The sequence below is a fragment of the Gnatocerus cornutus genome, chromosome 9 (assembly GCF_029298725.1).
Source record: "Gnatocerus cornutus isolate USDA-ARS CGAHR chromosome 9, icGnaCorn1.1, whole genome shotgun sequence".
In the NCBI taxonomy this organism is placed as follows: Eukaryota; Metazoa; Arthropoda; class Insecta; order Coleoptera; family Tenebrionidae; genus Gnatocerus; species Gnatocerus cornutus.
Genome location: NC_142241.1, coordinates 11,381,450 through 11,402,520, shown reverse-complemented (window position 1 = coordinate 11,402,520; position 21,071 = coordinate 11,381,450). Strand labels below are relative to the sequence as shown.

Below are 21,071 nucleotides of genomic sequence, written 5' to 3'. Positions count from 1 at the left end.
AAATACAATTTTGTAATGTATTTGAACGGTAGCAGGAAAGGGTAGATGAGTGCCCCGGCGCATCCACCATTTTATTTTTATAAATATTTAGTGGAGCAACTGTGAGAGTAGTTGTACTGCGAATTCACACTTATTGCTCTGTAGTTATAAACGTACACTATAACTATAAAATGTGGACCGTAAAGTGACCATCAATAAAGATTTAATGTCCCAATTACAAAAGGTTTACAAAATTTATGTGAAAATGCTACATTAAAATTTATATTTCTAAATGAGCAAACAAAAGCTAAAATAGAACTTTGTGGCTCTAGACAATATTAGAACTCTTCCTTTTTCGCACGCTAATCCTAAAATCTTGTTTTTTTTCGCCGCAAATCCCCGCAGATTCAAAATCGACATAAACTGGTGGTATTTTTTACGCTGTTAGCCCTCTGGTTGTTTATTAATGGGGGAGTTGGAGTCTACGAGTTCATTAAAATTTAATCATGCCGGCACACCCATGATACTTATTTCATTAGTCTTATATAAATATATTGTGTACCATGATGCAGGCAAATTAGGCTAGCGCGTTCGCGTTATTGCTACAAAGTCATTAAATTTCACCATCGTAAATTCATAACGTGGACGGTTAAAGTAAGTTACGTCAGGTTTAATTCTTATATTGGTGGTATTTTATGGTTCTCTCGCGGTGACAAATTGTTGGGAAAACGCGCTGAAAAATGAAATCAGTTACGAGGCTGACAAAATGCAGTGTTACAATATCTAGTCACATATTTTTCGTTGTAGTTTTGCCGCTTTCTGCACATTTTTTTAAAATATGTATTAGTTAATTTTATTATTATATTTATCTCGACTGCTTCCGAACTATGACATTAAATTTCTCTACTACAACATAAAAAAGTGTATTTATGGTCGCTTATATTAAGCTAAATTTGTGCTTATGGTAATTTTAGTGTTACACCTATGAATTTTGAAGAATCTACTACTTTTAGTCATGAATTCCTGCGAAAATTTGCAAATTTCGATTGTAGAAAAATCAAAGAACCATTTCTTATGTAAAAAATCGCGAGAAAAACGATGGCGCAAACCGCATCTCAATATCTGAAATAGTTTCCGAGATATCGAGCACGAATTGTTTTGAACCTTCAAAAATTAGGCCCTCTGGCGACAACCCAAAAATTCAAACGGCCATAACTCAGTTATTTGTTAACGAAAATTCAAAAATTCTCATGTTTTTGGATTCAGCGTGACATTCTGCGTAAAATGAGATCAAATTTGTTGAGTTTTCTTAATAAATAAACGAGGCATTGGCCAAAAACTGTTTTGAAAACGTCATTTTAGGGTGATTTTCAATCATTGTTTTCAAAATAAAAACGACGTGTAATAGCTTTGAATTATACATCAGCCGAAAGACGAGCTCGAAATCTATCAAGTGGCCAAATTTGAGATCGATCGGACAAATAGTTTACAAGCTATAGCCAAAAATAAAAAAAAATGAAAAATTTTCATCGTTTGAGTCGGATTTTTTTTTCGCGAAAAATCGACTATTGATTTTTGGGCTTTTGACAACATTTTCTAACGTAAAATTAGCCGAGAAAAAGAATGGCGCAAACCGCAGCTCGATACCTCCAATAGTTTCCGAGATATTTAACTTTAAAAATTACGAAAAATAAGGAAAAATGAAAATCAACTTTCCGAAACTTTGATCGGCCATAACTCCGTTATTTGTTGTCGAATCTGAATTTAAATTCCAGATTTGGAATCTGCGGAAAATTCTGCGTACACTGATGTATATTAACTTAAGTTTACTCTAAAAAATAAGCGAGATATCGATATCAGAATTTTGGCATAGTTTTAGTCATGAATTTCAAAATTTTAGAGCAAAAAACACAAATTTTAGAAATTTTTGTTATGAAGACTAAGCAGAAATTTCCGTCAACCTCCAAAAAATTCTTAGTTTTGGTAATTTTAGTGCTACAGCTATGAAGTTTGAGAAAGTTGCTATTGTTGAGTAATCTTTTAACTTTGCTAAATCAGAAAATTGTAGAGCGAAAAGCAAATTTTAGAAAATTTATATTATTATTTTTTATATTCAATATTCAAAACGAAGCAAAAATTCGATATTCTCCAATAAAATTCGTAATTTTGGTAATTTTAGTGCTACCGCTATGAAATTTGAAAATTGAAAATTGAAAATTCGTAATTTTGGTAATTTTAGTTCTACAGCGACGAAATTTTAGGATGTTACTACTTTTCAGTAGCGTATTCACTCTAATAAATTGCAGAATTGTAGAGCAAAAACACACATTTTAGAAAACTTTCATTTGTAAGAAATACCAAAAATTTTCGAAATCTTACACACATTCGTAATTTTAGTGATTTTAGTGCCATCATTACGAAATTAGGCGAAGTTACTACTTTTGAGTCGTGTATTAACTCGACCAAATTGTAAAACGAAAGACACACAATGTGTTGGAGTATCTAGTCATATATTGTTACTCTCAAGTTCTGAAGTTTTAGTTCTTAATTCTTCGGGAAATAATAACGCTCCGGCCGGAACACTTTTTTTTCTCCCTTGGCATATAATTACAATTATTCCAATTTTTCGCGTGTGAATAAAGTCCTATTTTTTGGTGCTGCAGACCCGAAATTAGTGGAGGTTATTATTTCCAATTAGCGTGTTTAAAATTCGAATTTTCCACCCGAAAAATGTTTAAAACAATTTCATTTTGAAGATAAACAGATTTACGTAATTTGAATCCTCGCATTGGCGTTATTTGATCTTCCTCTCGTGAAAAATGACGAGTTCGTTGAAAATGTGATCAAAATAAATTATTGTCGTCTATCAGCGCTGTTTAGTTGCATTTGTTACAAGTTGCATTTCAGTTAGAAGGAAGCGGGCGCTTATGAATCGAACTTGCGCTATTAATCAACATTTATGAAGCTATACATTGTAATAAATCTACACCTTTAAGTCTTTACCGAACATAAATTCCCGGAACGACTAACTATATTTTCGTAGAGATTTTTGCAGACATTATAATCGTTCCGTTATTATTTTTATGTCGGTTTAAATCATAATCAATAAATAAAGCAACCAAGTCTAGCAGGATCAGATACTGAATTTATATTTTAATGGAAAGCTTCAATAATTCAGACGGTTAAATGGATTTGTAAAATAGATTGTTTTATGGAACATGAATAATAAAATAAGCTATTTGTCTTTCAGGTTGATTTTCGAAACAAGCAAATGTAACTAAACAAAATTATAATATTGATGACCTGATATTGTAGACAATTCTATTTTTTTTTTGTTATGAAAACCTCGAAACTGTTTGTTTAATGTCATGGTAAGGCTATCGATCCTTTCAATTAATAATTCCGTAGTTTGTAAATATGAGAAGAAATATGGGTTGGACCTGTCACATCTCAAGTAGTAAAATATTTAGTAACTACGAAGAAAATCGTTAAATCAAAATTATTCCCGTCTCTAATTGCAACTATTAATTCCAAATTGCTATAGAATACAGTTCCGGAAATTGATAATTCAGCTTCATGAACGTCTCAATCAGAGCTGATGAAAAGCATAAGTTTGTGTGACTTCTCGCACCTTCTCTTTGTTGAAGTTTGAGGGCGGTTCAGGTATTAACTTGATTAATGCCGATATTAACAGTTGCACGTGATATGTTTCCATGTTGAATAGAAATGGATATTAATAATGCATTTACTGCTGGATCATTTGATGTTTTGAGACATCCGATCGCTGTAGATGTAATTCGAGATATGATGGTAATGTAGTACATCTAATTTAATAAATGTATGTAGATTTAATAAAAGACCAATGGGACAACAACGCGGGAATATGTATTGATTGAAACGCTTAAAAACTGGAATTTGAAGGTCGCACCAAATCCCTACAACAGAAGCTTATCAGAGAATTGGATTACGTTATGTGAAATTAATCCATATCACGTTTTGTTTCTTGCGTGCGTTTTTTGGTAAGAACTGCACATTTGGATAGGAAATGAAGACACAACTCTAAAGTTTCATTATAAGTTGACCAATAATAATAACAATTATTGTTAATAGTTGATACTTAAACGTTATGATCGTCTTTTTAATTAATGAAACTGTTCCTAAATCGAACTGTTTACAAAATTAAATTTTACGTTGGCATTAACACTAACGTTTTACGAAAGAGATTTGAATTCCAGCGATCAGAGCGAAATCGATTTTTTTCTAGGTTGTAAACTTTACGAACTTCGGCTCTCAAGCTCTCGGTTTCTAAATTCACGAACACTCAGGTCCTTTTTATATCCTGAATTTGAAATTTCAGGATTTTGAAGTCTCTGGATTTCTATGATTTTAGTTCAAGATTAAAGCTTTTATCTATGATTAAAAATTTAAAATTTAGTTCTGAACTATAGAAAGGACTAAACGCAATTTAGATTGCAGAAACAACTTGGACTTAACGTCATTTTAAAGTACGGGAAAAAATAAAAAAAAAAATTGCTTAAAAACCACTTACTAAAAGTATGGTTTTTCCAATTTTAAATCTTCAAATTTAAGCATTGAGGGGTTGCTTAAAAATAAAATTTCTAAAATTTGCGAAAATTTGAACTTTAATATGGAATATGAAATTTTTTTCGTTTATGTATTTAATTTCATATTTTTACTAACTTTTAGGAATACTAGAATGAAACTTGGGCACAGTACTACTTTTGAAACGTCTATTAACTCTGCCTAATTTCAGAAGTTTAGAGCTAGAAACTGATTTTTTTATTTTAAGATCAACTAAAAATTCCCTATATTTCATATTAAATTATATTTTTGCTAATTTTAGGAACAAAAGAATGAAATTTGAGCACAGTTCTACTTTTGATACGCTTGTCAAGTCAGTCAATTTCGAAAAATTTCGAACCAACAGATTTTTTAGGATTTTTTTATTTTAGAACGAATTAAAAATATTTTATATTTAATTTCGTGTTTTTCGCAATTTTAAAAATAATAAAAAGAAATTTAAGCAGAGTACCTACTACTTTTGACACGTCTACTAACTCTGCCAAATTTTAGAAATTTAGAGCTGAAAACTGATTTTTCAAAATATTTTTATTTTAGGACCAACTAAAAATTTCCCATATTTCATATTTAATTTCGTTTTTTCGGCAATTTTAGGAATATAAGAATAAAGTTTGGGCATAGTTCTACTTTTAATACGGGTGTTAACTAAGTCAATTTCCAAAATTTTAGAATCATAAATAGATTGTTAGAATTTTTTTATTTTAGGACGAATTAAAAATTTCCAATATTTCATATTTAATTTTGTATTTTCGGCAATTTTAGGAATAATAGAATATAATCTGGACACAGTACTACTTTTGACACTAACTCTACCAAATTTCAGAAGTTTAGAGCTGGAAACAGATTTTTTATTTTAGGACCAACTAAAAATTTTATATTAAATTTCGTCTCTTTGCTAATGTTACGAATACAAAATCAAAATTTGGGGCCATTACTACCTTTGACATGTTTATTAATTCCACCAAATTCCAAAATTTAGAATTAGAATCATAAATTTTACATTTTTTTTTCCGGACAGACCAAAAATTTCTTATAGGTATTATTTTAGATTATTTTGCGTAATTTCGCTAATATAAAGAGTGCAATATTGAAATTTGAAGGCGTTACTACTATTGACACGCCGAGTAATTTAGCCAAATTCCAAAATTTTAAAATTTTTTAAAAAATTTTAATTTTCTAATACATATAAAATATTGAAAATTTTTAGTTCGTCCTATTATAAAGAAGTCCTAAAAAATTGTTTCTAAAATAAAATAAAAAAGCTTATAGGTTCATACCCTGTCAATGAAAGCCAATCTTTCTCTTTTTAATTAAAATTTACAAAATAATTTTCCTAAACTCATTAATTTTAGGTTCTGGTTCAAAAATTTTGGAAATTGGCAGAGTTAACAAGCGTGTGAAAAGTAGTACTGTCTCCAAATTTTATTCTCGTATTCCTAAATTTAGCAAAAATTCGGAATTTAATTTGAAATATTGTAAATGTTTACTTCGTCATAAAGTAATTTTTTTTATATCTGTTTCCGGAATCACCCATAATTTGCAAGTTTTACTTCAAATATTACTTATTAAGAATGTGGTTTGTTTGTAAGCAAAAACATTTTATCCTGGATTACGTAATCCCACGTTTCTCCAATCAGATTAAATGATATTTCAGGACAAAATTTAATTCAAGATTTCATAAGTCCGTTGTTTAATCAACGTTTCTGCAATCTGTCCTAAGAATCTTTTTTATAAATCTAAGAACATAAAATGTAAAAACTTATTTTAAGTATACTCACTGACCTATGACTGTGAGATGTATAAAGTGGCTGAGATGCGGCGTGGAAGACACCTGGCACTCATAAACGCCGGAGTCCCGATGCTGGGGGTACTTAATTTGAAGAGTCCAGTCTTCGGAATGAGGCTGATGTATAGCTCGAAAGCGCTGGTCGCTCGTGTAGGTATATCTGCCCACCGTCAACAGATGGACGTCGCGATGCCGCACCCACGACACCTGCAGAGACATCTGCAATGGAGCGATAGCTCTACTGGAAGCTTGTGTGGCGGCGTGCATTCTACCACTACTTCGTGCTTTTAAATCCTAGTGTACTATCACACAACATGTAAAAGTGATGACTGAGAAATAAGTTAAGGCATATTTTTTGTCGAGAATTTTGGTTAGTGAGGCGGAAAGTTTCAGTTTGACGATATTTAAATGTGTACTGCTTGATTTTATATTCTGATCGATTTCACATTAAGTCGGCTGCACACATCAAAACTAAAGCGTAAAAACTGGTGTGTGTATAGCATAATAAAAGCCAAAGGACTATAAAATGCAAATTTGCTCGTATGACCGATTTCGAATATGTAGGAATTTATTTGCTATAAATCGTCGCGGGAAAAGGGCACAAAGTTATCTTGAAGAAGTTGCAGCTAATTTCGCTTCATCATCATGTATGTTATTTTGTAGGAAATAAACCGAAATTTTTCATCTTCGTGATATCCTTTGATCGGTCTTCCGCTCTTTATACTTTCCCGTATTGTTTAGCATTCGTGAGGGCATTATTATTTTTATTAATGGCAAAGAAACGAATCCTCAATTAATCACTGGACCGGCGCATTAATTACATTTAATATACTCTGCCAACGTAATGTTCCTGACTGAAACAATGCAACTTCTCCATTACAATAAGAAATCCATTAATCTTGCCATAGTCCCTGTTTCGCGTTGATTATGAGCGTGAGGGTTAATTGCCTGTTTAATTATTATCAAATCCCGCGGGAAATAAAGAAATCATTCTAATCAAGTAAATGTAGTCAAGAAATTTGTTTATGGGCGTTTTTTCAGGAAATTGAAACCGGTCGCCGGAAGGCTTCTGGTGGCGGCGACAGTGGCGACGAGGAAAACTCGTATTTAACTCGTGTAAATAACGTAATGTGCTTTTATCTCGGCGATGGCACATTGCAAATGAAGCCTCCTCGTAAACTGAACGATATTATTATCAAAGTAAATTCACCGGAGTTTACGTAAGCCTCGTATTGTTATGCAAATACCGTCGCCATGTGTACTTGGAATTGAGCATTCTAATGTAAACTTAACGAAAACGTAGCACCGCTTAGGTCTTAGGAGTTTTCAAGACCAAGCTCAAGGTTCGCCGGTAGACTATTAAAGAGTCGAATTTTCATATGAGAATTGCAAAAACTTTCGAGGCCTCTAAGCGTCACTTATACTATCTGTTATTGGATACTTTTGGGGTCTTATTTTTAGTTTCATTTGGCATTGTTCTTAAATATGTTATTTTATTTTCGAACCATTCAACAATACATCAAGAGAAAACGAGAATAGTGGCAGAAGCCAAAAACTCACTTATGTAACAAACTTTGTTTGGATTTTTGAGCACAGGCGTGTGACATTTACATATTTAGAACAAAGGAACCACTTAGATGCAGTTTTATATTTTTAAAATTGGTGGTAAATGGGTGAAGTTAAGCGTACCAACTTAATCGATGTAAAATCCACAAGGTTTTAATAGTTTTTCCGAACAAATTACGATAGAATTTGCTAGATTGATATGACGTTAACAGGTTGCAATTAAAACGTTACACAAATGATTAATTTGAAACGTTATGTTTTTAAATAATAATAATTATTTATAACTATAAAAGAAATCGAAATATTAGTAATTTTAGTGCTGCTGTATAAAATGTAAAGTTTCTAGTTTTGAGTCGTGTATTATTTCTAGAAAATTGCAAAATTGTAGAAAAAAAGACCTAAGTTTTAGAAATTTTTATTTTAAAAGAAAGCAAAAATTTCAGACATCCTTCACGAAAATTTGTAAATTTGGTAGTGTTAGTGTTACAACTATGAAATTTGGAGAAGTTACTATTTTTGAGTTGTGTATTAAATCTAGAAAATCGAAAACATGTAGAATAAAAGACACAAATTTTAGAGATTTTTATTTTTAAAGCAAAGCAAAAATTTCAGACATCTTTCACGAAAATTTGTAAATTTGGTAGTGTTAGTGTTACAACTATGAAATTTGGAGAAGTTACTATTTTTGAGTTGTGTATCAATCTAGACAATTCCAAAATTATAGGATAAAAGGCACCAATTTTAGAAATTTTTATTTTAATGGAGAAACAAAAATTGCAGACGATTGCTTCACGAAAATTCGTAATTTTGGTAGAATTATTGCTAAAGCTATGAAATTTGAGAAAGTTACTACTTTTGAAGAGTGTATTAACTCTATAAAATTGCAAAATTGTAGAACAAAAGACACAAGTTTTACAAATTTTTATTTGTAAGAAACACCAAACATTTTTGATATCCTTCACCGAAATTTGTAATTTTCGTAGTTTTAGTGCTACAGCTATGAAATTTGGAAAAAATACTACCTTGGAGTCGTGAATTAAGTCTACAAAATTGCAGAATCGTAAAGCAAAAGACACAAATTTGAGAAATTTTTGTTTTAAAGACAAGTCAAAATTTTTCATTTCGTTTATTAAAATTCGTAATTTTAGTAGTTTTAGTGCTCTAGCTACAAAATTTCGACAATTTACAATTTCTTTTTGAATCGTGTTTTAACTCTACAAAATTGTAAATTGTAGAGCAAAAGACACAAGAAATTTTTATTTGTAAGAAATACCAAAAATTTTTGAGATCTTCCACCAAAATGTTGTTATTTTGGTAATTTAAGTGCTTCTGCTATGATATTTGAGGAAGTTATTACTTTAGAGTCGTGTAATCACTCTGCCAAATTTCTAGAATATACAGAATGTTCCCGGATTGAGTTCACAAGAGGAAAAAACCGTTATTTTTTATTTTACAAAAAAATGACAAAGGAATAATATTTTTTGCTTATTTTAAAATAAATAAATCTTTATTTAAAACTTTAATATTATCAAGCTGGTGTTTTTAAAATCGAAAAGAACAAAAATTACGAAGAACTTTTTTATTTTTAATTTTGCAAAAAATGTCAAAGGAATGAAATTTGTTCCTTAACTCAAACCAATTTCCACTATTTGATTGACCCATTACCTGTTTTAGCTCTAACTCGTAATTTTTTAAGACTGTTTCGAATTTTCTCAATTATTGTTAAGGATGCAATTGCATTTCTTTTCCAATTTTTTAATGCTTACACATTATTGGGTAAATTTTCCTTTAATCTTTAACGCACTATTTGATATTGTGAATCCACAGCCTGCTATTATATAATTACGATTACAAAATTTAATAAATAAAAATAATGAAAAAATTAATTTTAAGAGTACAAACTAATAATTTTGAAATTTTAATTACAGATTTATCTGTTTAGAAATAAGCAAAAAATTTTATTTCTTTGTCTTTTTTTGTAAAATGGAAAATAAACTTCTTTTCCCTTTTGTGAACTCAATCCGGGGACATACTGAATAAGAGACACCAATTTTAGAAGTTTTTATTTTGAAGGGAAAGCAAAAATTGACATTCTTCACATCATTTTGGCAGTTTTAGTGCTACAACTTTGAAATTTGGAGAAGTTATTATTTTTGAGTCGTGTATTAACTCTAGAAAATGACAAAGTTGTAAAACAAAAGATCTAATTTTTAGAAATTTTGATATTTAAAATAAAGCCATAATTTCAAACATGTTTCACAAAAGTTCGTATTGTTGGTAATTCTAGTGCTACACCTATGAAATTTAAGGAAGTTACTATTTTTAATTGTATCATCATGATGGATAAAATTTAAAAGCCTTGAAATTATGGAAATTTTTGATTTACATAGAAACATTCTTAAAATTGGTCAATATGCACTTTATTTGAAGGCAGATATGGTATATTGCTTTCATAATCGCGAAAATTGATAAGATTCATAACTAGAAATTCGGTTTATTTTTTTTAGATCTTTGGTGTAAATTCTTGAAGCGGTCTTATGTCACCGTGTTAATTTTTTGTTAAAAAAAGTGTTACCTATTCATTTAATCTTTCATTTAATTAGTTGATTGGCAGCTAAGTGGTGCCATGTTGCGCCACCGACAAAAAAATGTCAAAAAATAAGTAACTATAATGTAATAAGGAGCAGCAATTATTTATTTATTTATGTAGTTGTGCCCAGAGTTTCGTTCAATTAAGACGTGCTGTGGCAACTCGAAATTAATTTTAGTGCACTTTACTAATAGTCAGGAATTAAAGGTAGGGCTTCCATGATGGGGGGTTTTAAAAGTGAGTGAGTGGTTCCTGGTGCCTAGAGGGGAATGCAATGGTAGGAGAGTGACGATACAGCTTAGAGACCAGGATTAAAGGGTAAGTTGACTGTTACTTTGAAAATGTAGGTACAAATTTCTAATAAAAAACTTCTATTGCAGTATATGAAGATGATGGCAAAGTTGGATCCAACAAGGTAGGATTTTTCCTTTTGGTGGCAGTTTTTGAACGACGATGGACCCCGCGGAGTGCAAGAGTTTACTTTTTTTTTTTGCGAAGTTTTAGTGTTAGTGAATGGTAATTTACAGGTAAAAATTTTTATGTTCAGGTAAGTGAATAATTCTTTATGTTTTTATAACTTTTTGTAAACTAAAAACTCTCGCGATCGCATCGCCACACCTTGTAAGAATTGCTGAAACCACGTCCTGCGCGAGTGTTAAAATTAAAAATCGAAACTCCCAAAACGGTGTCAAAGAAATTAAAAATAAAATTGGTCATCGTCGTTGGCCAATAGTCCGGCGCCTCCACCATTTATTGTACGTTTCATGTGTATCTTGCATGTAATCAGAGCGTGAAATATCACTCCTTTCCATCTGTAATACTTCTGAAATAAGTTGTGTAAAAAATTAAGTTTAAACTTTCCCCAACAACTCGCTTATTTACAATCAGTGAACATGCAATATTAATTAGCATTCACCCTCTCTCGTTTGTAAGTTGTACCCTACATTCGAGACAGATAACTCCGATAAGAGTTTGAAACAATGATCGATTCCGTCTTTCCTAAAAATTATCGCGAAAAAAATAAATTGCATGTCACAACTCCCAACACTTTTACGCTTATTGAAATAACTCGAGTCATAAATCAGTTTGCTTGATACAGAACAAGAAAAACTAAACGTGACCTTTGTACGTGACTGCAGTTTATAAAAGAAACGCTGAAATATTAAAAACTTTAAGTGAAAATGTTTTTCAAGTTGTTAGTAGTATTCGACTATTCCGAAGTTTTCACATTTTTTCTTGTCAGAGCTTTCGTATTAAGTTAATTTGCAAAGTTCTTGTTTCGTTCACCTTTGAGTACTTCCATATCATAGTTATTTAATCAATTCCAAACTGACTTTTCCACATGTCCAATCTAATCGGAAAAAGTTTTGCGTATTCCATCAAACATGTTTGTGTTGAGTTTATTTTTGTGTTTGTTTGAAGTTAGGGATGTGGGCAAATTTATTTCGAAACTGATGAAAACTAATTCGAAGCGGATCCTAATTACTCTATACAAGTTTTCGGGAACAAAATAAGAGTTGTTTAGTTTGATGAGCAAATTTTGTATCATATTCTGTTTGCTAGGAGGTTGTTTAACCCGGCGCATCCACCATTTTTATTTCTTATTTGTGTAATTGGAGACCTCGTCATAAAATTACAATTCCAAGAACAAAGTACGTTCAAATTACATCAAAGAAATTCTTTATAATCAGCTTTTTTGAAACATCAGCACCAATTTACCTCCCATTATTTTTATACGGCGATTCATTTTTTCCCATTTCTGCCATGTCTGCATTAAAGCAGAAATGAGAAGGATTAGTGTTGACATCATCAGTACATTCTCATTTTCATTTTCATCATACTTTCACTGTTCCGGACTGCTTGTATTGTTTTATAAAATTAAAACCACTAAGCTGTGGTTATTTTTGCTGTCAAAACTTTTCTTTTATCTTGCATTAGCTTAATCACCCCAAAAAACGACGTCGCTTCTGTTTTAAAGACTTATGTCTTTAGAGAAACAGTCGGAGACAACTTGGCAAATGTTAAGCTCTGTGTAACTCGGAAGGAGTTACAACTAATTACAAACTGCTGTGTTTGATTCAGTGTTTAAAAGCTGTGCTTTATTCAGGACGTCGCAAACTTTCAATGTGAATGTAAATTAAATATTCAGTAATTTAGCGTCAACATTATTGCCTAGTAATTACATCGATTACAAGGCCAATACTGCATGCATTGAAACAAGTGACCTGCAAGCGTTAAGTAATTACTCAGAATCGATCCGAGCTGTAAACTTACAACCCTAATTTAACGATTGATGCATTCAGGTCTCAAGACGTCGTTGATATTAATTTCGATTAGCTCGAGTCGTTTTTCAGACGAACGCCGCCAAAATGGATCTTCGGAGCGTGATTAAAAATTTATGGAATCAGCAATGTGTATAGAGTTTTGCTTGGTCTTGAATAATTGAGCTGGAGTAATGTAGAACTGGTTGTTTTTAGTATTGGCACAAGCGGGTACAAGTTTGTTGTTTTATTTAATTAACGAGTTTTGAAATTGTTGGCGTAACCAATAATTTGATCAGAACGTCGGAATGAGCGACTTTGCGAGTGCTGGGAAATATTTTTAACAAGAATTTGAACAAGTTGAGTATTTAAGAAAGAATGGTTTTAATTACGGTAATTCGCAGACGGAATCTTAAAAAGTGTATGAATATCGACGGCAAACCCGGATCATAGACTGTGGAAAGTCAATAATTCCGGCCTCGTCAATTTACCCCTTAATTTAATAATCGCGCGGATTTGTCGTTGCAGCAGGATAATTTTCATGGCTCGTTTATGCCGGAGTACGACGCGAAGACAGGCGATAAAGCCCATCGACTCTGTGAAAACCGTCTGGAGACGGCTCTCGCAATTTCTGCGACGGATATAAGAGGCGTTCGACGGCCATAAAGATTGATGATGAACCGATTCTTTATTTTCTGTCTATACAGTATCTAGAGGGATTGCAAATTTCCACGATTTTCCCGTCGCCTTTGATATTCAGTTCGGACGGTTGAGTCTTCGCATCCGTCAAAGTCAGCCCATGATCCGAAAGGATTTCTCAGTCATCACTGGACTATCGAACCCCCATAATATGCAAAAACTCACCGTTCTGTTGGCCAGATTCTTTACCCTACAGTTGAGATAGGCGGTTTTACCCAATAAAGCAGTCACGTTCTTGGAGGCGGCCGTGTCGAAGTGGGGGCCTCGTGTCGATGCTTCGGATGAAGACCCTGAAGTCCCACTTCCAGGCTGCACGGCGCACACCACTGTAACAATAAAGAGCTTGATGGAATCCGAGCACGTGCTTCATCTTAATGGCGGAGACGTGGTTGGAGATCATGGATTTTAAACTTTTAAAGTAATTAGAATGGTGGCGAGGTGATTGCTTCCGGACGTGTGAACACATGGAAGACAAAAACGAAAACAATTTTAATTCAACGAAACGTGTTACTTGCATGATTTGGTTTCATTGTTGTTGAATCCTAGAGACACAATAAGAAGTGTTTCTAGATTTATGGGAATTTCGAAATGAACCCACTTTTATATCTACAATTTAATCTCTGAAAGCTGGATCTTAAATTACAGTGAAGTCAAGAAACGACCTCGAAAGTTTGTTCATTTTGCAGGCTTCTAGTAAAACATAGTCTAATTTAATAACACAATTAATTTCTCATCGTGAGACGTTTCAGCCAACAAATAAAATTCATTTAAAGACTCTCTTAATTAATTAACATCTTCTTAATGGGGCGCGTCATCTTAAACAACTACTTTAACGCTTTGATACCGTTCACGGTGTAAACGCTTTATTACATAAAAAATGTGTAGCAATGAGAAAATAAGACGATATCTCGTTTATTTGAGAGCGCCTGGAATTTTCTAATGAATTTATACGAACGTAGCTAGTGTCATATTTACCCATAAATCAAATTTGTTTTGTAGATGCACGAATGCTACATTAGAGCAGCTTGGCAAACAAACTAATAAAGAAAAATTCGCCGAGTTTAGAATGGCTAATTGTACTTTTATGTATTTCGCCGAAAAACGAACAAAAAGCGACAATTTATCATCTGACGTCTAAACTTTGTATGCAAGTTTCTAGAAAGCTTGAGACACATAAGGCGCAAACAGGCGAAAAATTCAATGTTTGCAGATCAACCGGGACAACTTTGCATTATCAAATAATATGAGCGAGTTTTCTATAAATGGTGTCGTAAACGCTCGAGTTTACAAGTAGTAGAAAGTTTGGTGTTATTACTTCAGCTAAGTGTTTACCATATCAATTGGATTAAGGCAAGTTCCCTCGTTTGATAAAATTTTGGATATTTGGGAAAGTTTGTCATAAATGTTTGAGGACAATTTATATACAAACACTTATGACAGAAGTAGGGTAAATCCCCCAAACTTTACCAGACGCTACATTACAGTTTGTCACCGCAAAGGGACTAGAGGCAAAGTTCTCTGATAAAAACTATTAATTTGAATGCGAAACTTTTTGCAATTACAGATTTGTTAGTGCGGCGAACAAACAAAGAATTGTTTTTGTCGTTTTATCCAATATTTATTCAAGAAGTTTCTTGATCCCGAATCTGCTTGAAGACAATTAAAATTTTAATGCTGTTTCTGACAAACGGACAACGTCATTACGTTAATTAGGTTTTCTCCGCCTCATTGCAAACCTTTTTTTTTAATTTTCTAAATGGAGGCCTTAAGCGTATTTCTAAATCATTGAAAACACAACAAAGCTCGATATTATAGAACAATTGCTCCAGGCTTGTTGTCTATTGATTGATCTATTTTTTGTCTTTCCATCATTCGCTAACAGTTTTCCTCTTCATCTATCAATTTAATTAAGCCGTCACTCCAACATCAGTGAAATGGGACTGTATTTTGAAATTTTGAGGGCATTGTGTCGATAAACACGAGTGTCAGGAACTATGGTCGCTTGTTCCCATGGACAGCTAATACGTAATATAATGCATCAGTTAACAGATCTCGGTAGAGCTTCCAGCAAGTTGTTTGATTCTGACACTATTGACTGATTTATATCGAGGATTTGCAATGCAATGAAGTTCCGGACTCCGACCGCAAAAGTAAACTGAAGCCATCGGTTGAAAAAATCCGACTAATGTATTTTAATTTTATTTATTTGCGTTTGATAAGGTTTTACTGCTAGTCATGAACCGTAATTGCCGAGTGTTGTTTGATATTATCGCAGTTGTCAGAAAATTTAATTTTAAGGACTGTGGTAAATCCATGCAAACAACGTTCAGTTTTTCAATAATTGCCCCCCAATCGTGTCGCGGAAATGTGAAGATTTTTTAATTAAAACCTGTTCGGTTAACCAGAATCCGATCCCTTTATCAATTATCATCTCTCGGACCATCCGAGCAATAAACTGCGAATTCTAAGAATGGAATGCGAGATGCCTTCCCGATCCCGGTCATTATAATAGTCACGTGGCGACCTGTCTCTGGTAAAGTTCGCGTGATGAAATTTACACGAGCACTCAGGGAATCGAACAGGGCTTAAATTCCCCTCACGACTATGATTGTCGCACTAATGAAAACTAAGCGGTCCTTTATGGCAATACCACCATCCAGACATAACTCATTGTAGGTCCCTTTCCGCAACTCCTTCGCTTGGACGCAGTCTTTGAGGACATGGAGGGAAAACCAGTGGGAGATTTAGCGCGGTGAAAAAGGGTGCGAGTTTTGGATTACAGGAAATGGCCGCGAATGGATACGATTCTTTATTGGAAAATTAGAGACAAAAAGCGGAGTGAAATGTACTGGAAAAATATATTGTGGTCGGTTAGCAGAAATTTATGAAAGTCGCCCTCTTTGCGGCGGAATTAAAAATTGAGCTTTTTTGGGTTGCCTGGAATAATTGGGTTACCGGCACCGGAAGCGATTTTTGAGGTTTTTGGCCTAAAAGCTAATTTTATACTTAATAGAATTTCCAAATTTCCGAATTTTGGAATAAAATCTCTAGGATTAGGACTATATGATAGGATAAAAAAAATCATTTTTCACCAAGTTACTGAAATAAAAAAAAATTATATTCACTTTTTTGGTCTTGAGATTTACTTTGAATTCTCTAAACTTTTATTAGATTCTTCTTGGTCTCTGGCCATTTTTTGCGTTTTTCTTAGATTTTCTTTACAGTGTTTCAAAATTTTCTTTCTAGGGTTTTTATGTTTTGTTTTAGATTCTCTAAATTCTATCAAAATTTTAAGCTTTTATAGATTTTCTTTAGTTCCTTTTAGAATCCTTAAATTCCTTATAAAATCATACGGTTTTTATGTTAAAGATTTTCGTAATTTTTTTTTAATTTACTCGATTTTTTAATTTTTCTTCTTCACCTGTATTATTATTTTTTAACTTTGGTCCAATTCTTCTTAGATCCTTTAAATTTTCTTTAGACTTTTTTCCTAAAACCCTGAGTGAATTGTTCAAATAATTTTTCTTGCATTTTCTAAGCTTTATCAAAAAATGTACCGAATTTTTTTTAGATCACCTTTTTTCTTTTTCTTTTTTAGCTACTTGTTGTTTTTTCTAGATCGTTCTTAGATTTTCTAAAATTTTTGTGCAAATTTAGAATTATACAGGGTGTCCCAGAACTCATGCCTAGCCGAAAACTGGGGATATCGGGAAAAGGTGTGAATGTGTAAATTGCTGAAAAAAAAGTTCCAGCTCCAACAGAAACTGAGAAAAGACATGACAAAGTTGACCAATCACAAGGCCGCGTGGAGATGGTCTGGAGGATACACTGGCGTGTTGCTAAGAAACCAGTTTAAATTTTCTCCTTTGAATTTTGTATGAACAATCTGGTCCACTATAAATTTCACTGACGTTAGAATGACAGGCTTCAATAAATCTAACTCATATTGAACTTAGTGTGCAGAAACGGCTCAGCGTACTTTAGAAATTGACTAGAGGGTTGAAGACTACTGGTTGACGAGCGTTGAATGACAAGAGACACACCTGGAGGACAACTGACACAGTGAAAATCGAAGTGGAGTGTGAAACGGCGTTTCTTGTGGTTTCCCTTGCTTGCTGGTTTCCTAGTTGGTGTTTGGTGTTAACAAATATCCTAAAACAGTTCAGGAGTACTCGGCGGCAGAATGCCTCGAAACGCGTCTTATTTTTGAAGAGTGCGATCGAAATTCGACGTTAGCAGCAAGAACGTACCGAGGACGTTTTCCAGGTCGTGATTATTATCCGGACAACAAACGATTCTTATTAGTGTTGTTTCTCGAGCTGGACACACTGATCAGTTATTAACAGATCGGCGCGAAGTTGGTGGAGCACCAAGACAGGCCAGAACTGTTGAAAATGAAGAAGCCGTTTTGGAAGCGGTTGATCAACACTCCACGCAAAGTATCTGAACTGTGGCACGCCAGTTAGAAATCGGAAAATCTTCTGTACAAAAAATTCTCGCGACAGATCACCGGCACCCGTACCATGTCAAAGTTTGGTTAGAAGAGCTCATCTGTGTGTCCAAAATAATGGTGGTTTGTTCAAGCATTTGATTTAACCATTACATCATGTGCCTTGTTCTGTTTCTTCTTGTAATAAAAGAGTTCTTTTTAGAAACGTCATTGTGTGGTTTTTATCTGTCAGATTGACATTAGATGTCAGTTATAAAAATGTAGTGGACCAAATCAATTTTCCTTTTTAGGATTTAATTATGAAACCTAGCAACGTTAATATTATTTGTGCTTGAGCGTCTGGGATTGGTCAGTTTCGTTAAGCAATTTCTCAATTTTAATGCACATCTGGACAAAACAAATTGCATTTTTGGCGTCTTGATTGCTGTCGGCATTCGCCCTTTTTCGGCTAGGCGTGAGTTCTGGGACACCCTGTATACGAAGAGAAAGAAGACTCTTTTTTAGTCCTTAATTTTTTTTAGATTCTCTAAACTGTTATTAGAATCTTCGTCGGGTTTGTCTGTTCTCTTTACGTTTTTCTACGTTTTGTTTAGATTTTCCTTATGTTTCAATTTTTTTTCTGGTGTTTTTTATGTTTCAATATAGGTACTTAAATTCATTAATTTCTCTAAAAATTTCAGCATTTTTAGATTTTCTTTAGATCTGTTTGAATTTCTTTTTAAATCTCATACGAATTTTAAAGTTTTTGTAACTACATTTTTTTATTTACTTATTTTTTTCTAATTTATTCTTCTTTATCTATTATACACATTTCGACACATTGGTTTTATCGGGTTTTTAGGGGAAATAAATACATGGAAAGAGACAGAGAACACAGAATATGACAAATAATGTTGCTCTTTCCTTCAAATGAATTGTTTTATCTTATTTTAATGTTTTACTATCCGCAATGTTAAACTCTTCTAATTCGGTTCTTCCAATTTTCAATTTGTTTTAAACAAAAAGTTTTGAAGTTTGTTTTAAAAATAAGCTTGAGTTTTATACAAATATATAGGAGCTATAATTTTCGTTATTTATTGCCTGAAAATACCGCCAGGTTTTGGATTCTGTGTTAAATTTTGCGTAAAATGAGCCGCAATAGTTTAAACTGGTTTTAAAAATAAGTGAGATATTGAGGTTCCTACATATAGGAGCCAAAAATGCATTATTTTAAAATGCACTTAAATGTCTGTAATTTGGTTATTTATTGACGTAAGTGAAAATGTCGCTCGGTTTTAGATTCTCCGTGAAATTCTAAATGAAACCAGCACCAACAGTTTAAGTTAGATTTGAAAATAACCGAGATATTGACCAAAACCTGATTTTTTCGACAATAAAACTTCAATTAATTAATTTATATATAAATTTTTTTATTTTTTTTTGTTTTCAGAATGTATAATTTGGGTAACAGAAACGCTAGTTAAAACATAGAAGAGCAATGTATAACTTTGTTATTTTTTTTCACTGTCCCCAGCAAAGTTGCAGTCCCTCCGCTGACGGTGCTAGCTATGAGCACAGCAATGGCTTAAACCAATAAGTTCCCGTTTATAAACTCCCAGGAAATGACTACCTAAACCAAAATAACAACTCCGATATGAAACTGCGGAATCCCATCAAATTAAAGTAGAATTCTGTGTTTTCATTTAGCGCATGTAGCTAAAAACAAAAACAACCGCGTTATCCTTCCTCAAAGCTGCTTCCCGTGTCCTTTCCCCCAATTCGAATTTTTGCTCCTTTCGTCTTGGATAAAATCGGTTTTAAAATGACAAGAAGGGCAACTGTTTGGTCGTCGATTGATCGATGCGACAGCGTGTCTGTTTAGCAAACAAATTGTTACACGTTGCAAGTGATTGATTGTACCTCTATCGTTCTGGGAATAAAACGTTGATGATTAACCAAGAAATTAACGAGGCTGTGAGTAAAATCGATAGTTACAAATTAGAGGGTGGAAACTAAAATTGCTCAAGACTCTAAATCAATTGCATTATGTTGGTGACCATGCAGGACACGCGAAACTACGTTCAACGTGCTACAAATTGGCCACAATGGTGTGATCTTATCGAGGATGAAATCGCGAACGAAGGCGATGGTTTATGCGCGACAAGACGTTTTGTTGGCTCGTGCGTCATGGGCGTGTAAACGACAGTGTAATGACAGAAAAGAAGGGGTAATTGCTTCTATTTTTGGAGCATCGAAACTGTATAAATAGCCACGTTTATTCGATAAATGGTTTTGCGTGATTGACAAGAGCCGGTCAAACAGTTCTTTTAAAACGAGTTTCATTTAACTCTTTGGCCAAAGCTTGATTGCAATTTTGCAGGAGACATTCCGGAAATTTACCGTCTTTTAACTCTTTTAAAGCTCTCGGTATAATCTTAAGTAGATTCTTATTCTCTGGAAAGTTTCAACAATTGTGGCGATATACTCCAAGTCAGGAGCTAGAAGCTCCAGTGTTGTCAAAATGATATATCTGTTGTGTTAAAAGATGACAATGCGGCGACCGAATTGATTGTTCTCTTTTTTCATTAAATTCACCGGACGATTTTTCTTCTTTGGATTGCGGACTCTTATCACGCGTCTACTAGAAAATTATGCATAAATATTCCAGATTATAATTCCTGAGATTCCTATGAAAATTTATAGTAACCAAGCCATTGCGTGGCTTTCTTTCTGTTGACTTTTAATCACTTTTTTATCGGACCCAATTTAAAATATAAAGTTTCACCAACGTTGAAATAACAAAGAAAGTGTAGCTCCTGCTCCCTGCGAAATTCGTTATAGTAAATCGCGTTTTCCTGCGACGGAAATCTTAAATACCTTCATCAGAGCGATGCATCTCAGAATTCATCTCCAGGTTCATTTGATACCGTGTTATCCAAACTAGTCATCTGACTCATTGTCTTTATGTCATAAGTCATAACTGTGTAAGCCAATACATTGTGCTCTGTGAAACTCTGTTCTATATATAGTTCTTGGAAGCTTAGGTTAACAAGTAACTTTAGAGATATTCTATTATGCAACTGAAATTCTATTTACATTAGCAGCGGAGCTAAGCTTCATCTAATGTTGCGGAAAGCGTTATTGAATTTTAAAATTTAA

General features: G+C 33.2%; 1 protein-coding gene across 3 annotated transcripts in view; it reads right to left on the bottom strand.

The window, feature by feature from the left end:
* The window catches only part of LOC148168803 (neurotrimin-like), a 140,468-nt gene that overhangs the window by 15,408 nt on the left and 103,989 nt on the right, over positions 1 to 21,071 (bottom strand). For 2 of the 3 annotated variants that reach the window (XM_088046440.1, XM_088046442.1), the window contains exons 2-3: positions 13,649 to 13,809; positions 6,364 to 6,586 (exon numbers count right to left, since the gene is read on the bottom strand). In XM_088046440.1, the coding sequence (XP_087902566.1) occupies positions 6,364 to 6,586; positions 13,649 to 13,809 (384 nt within the window). The remainder of the gene's footprint in view (positions 1 to 6,363; positions 6,587 to 13,648; positions 13,810 to 21,071) is intronic. The other variant, XM_088046441.1, reaches the window with a different exon arrangement.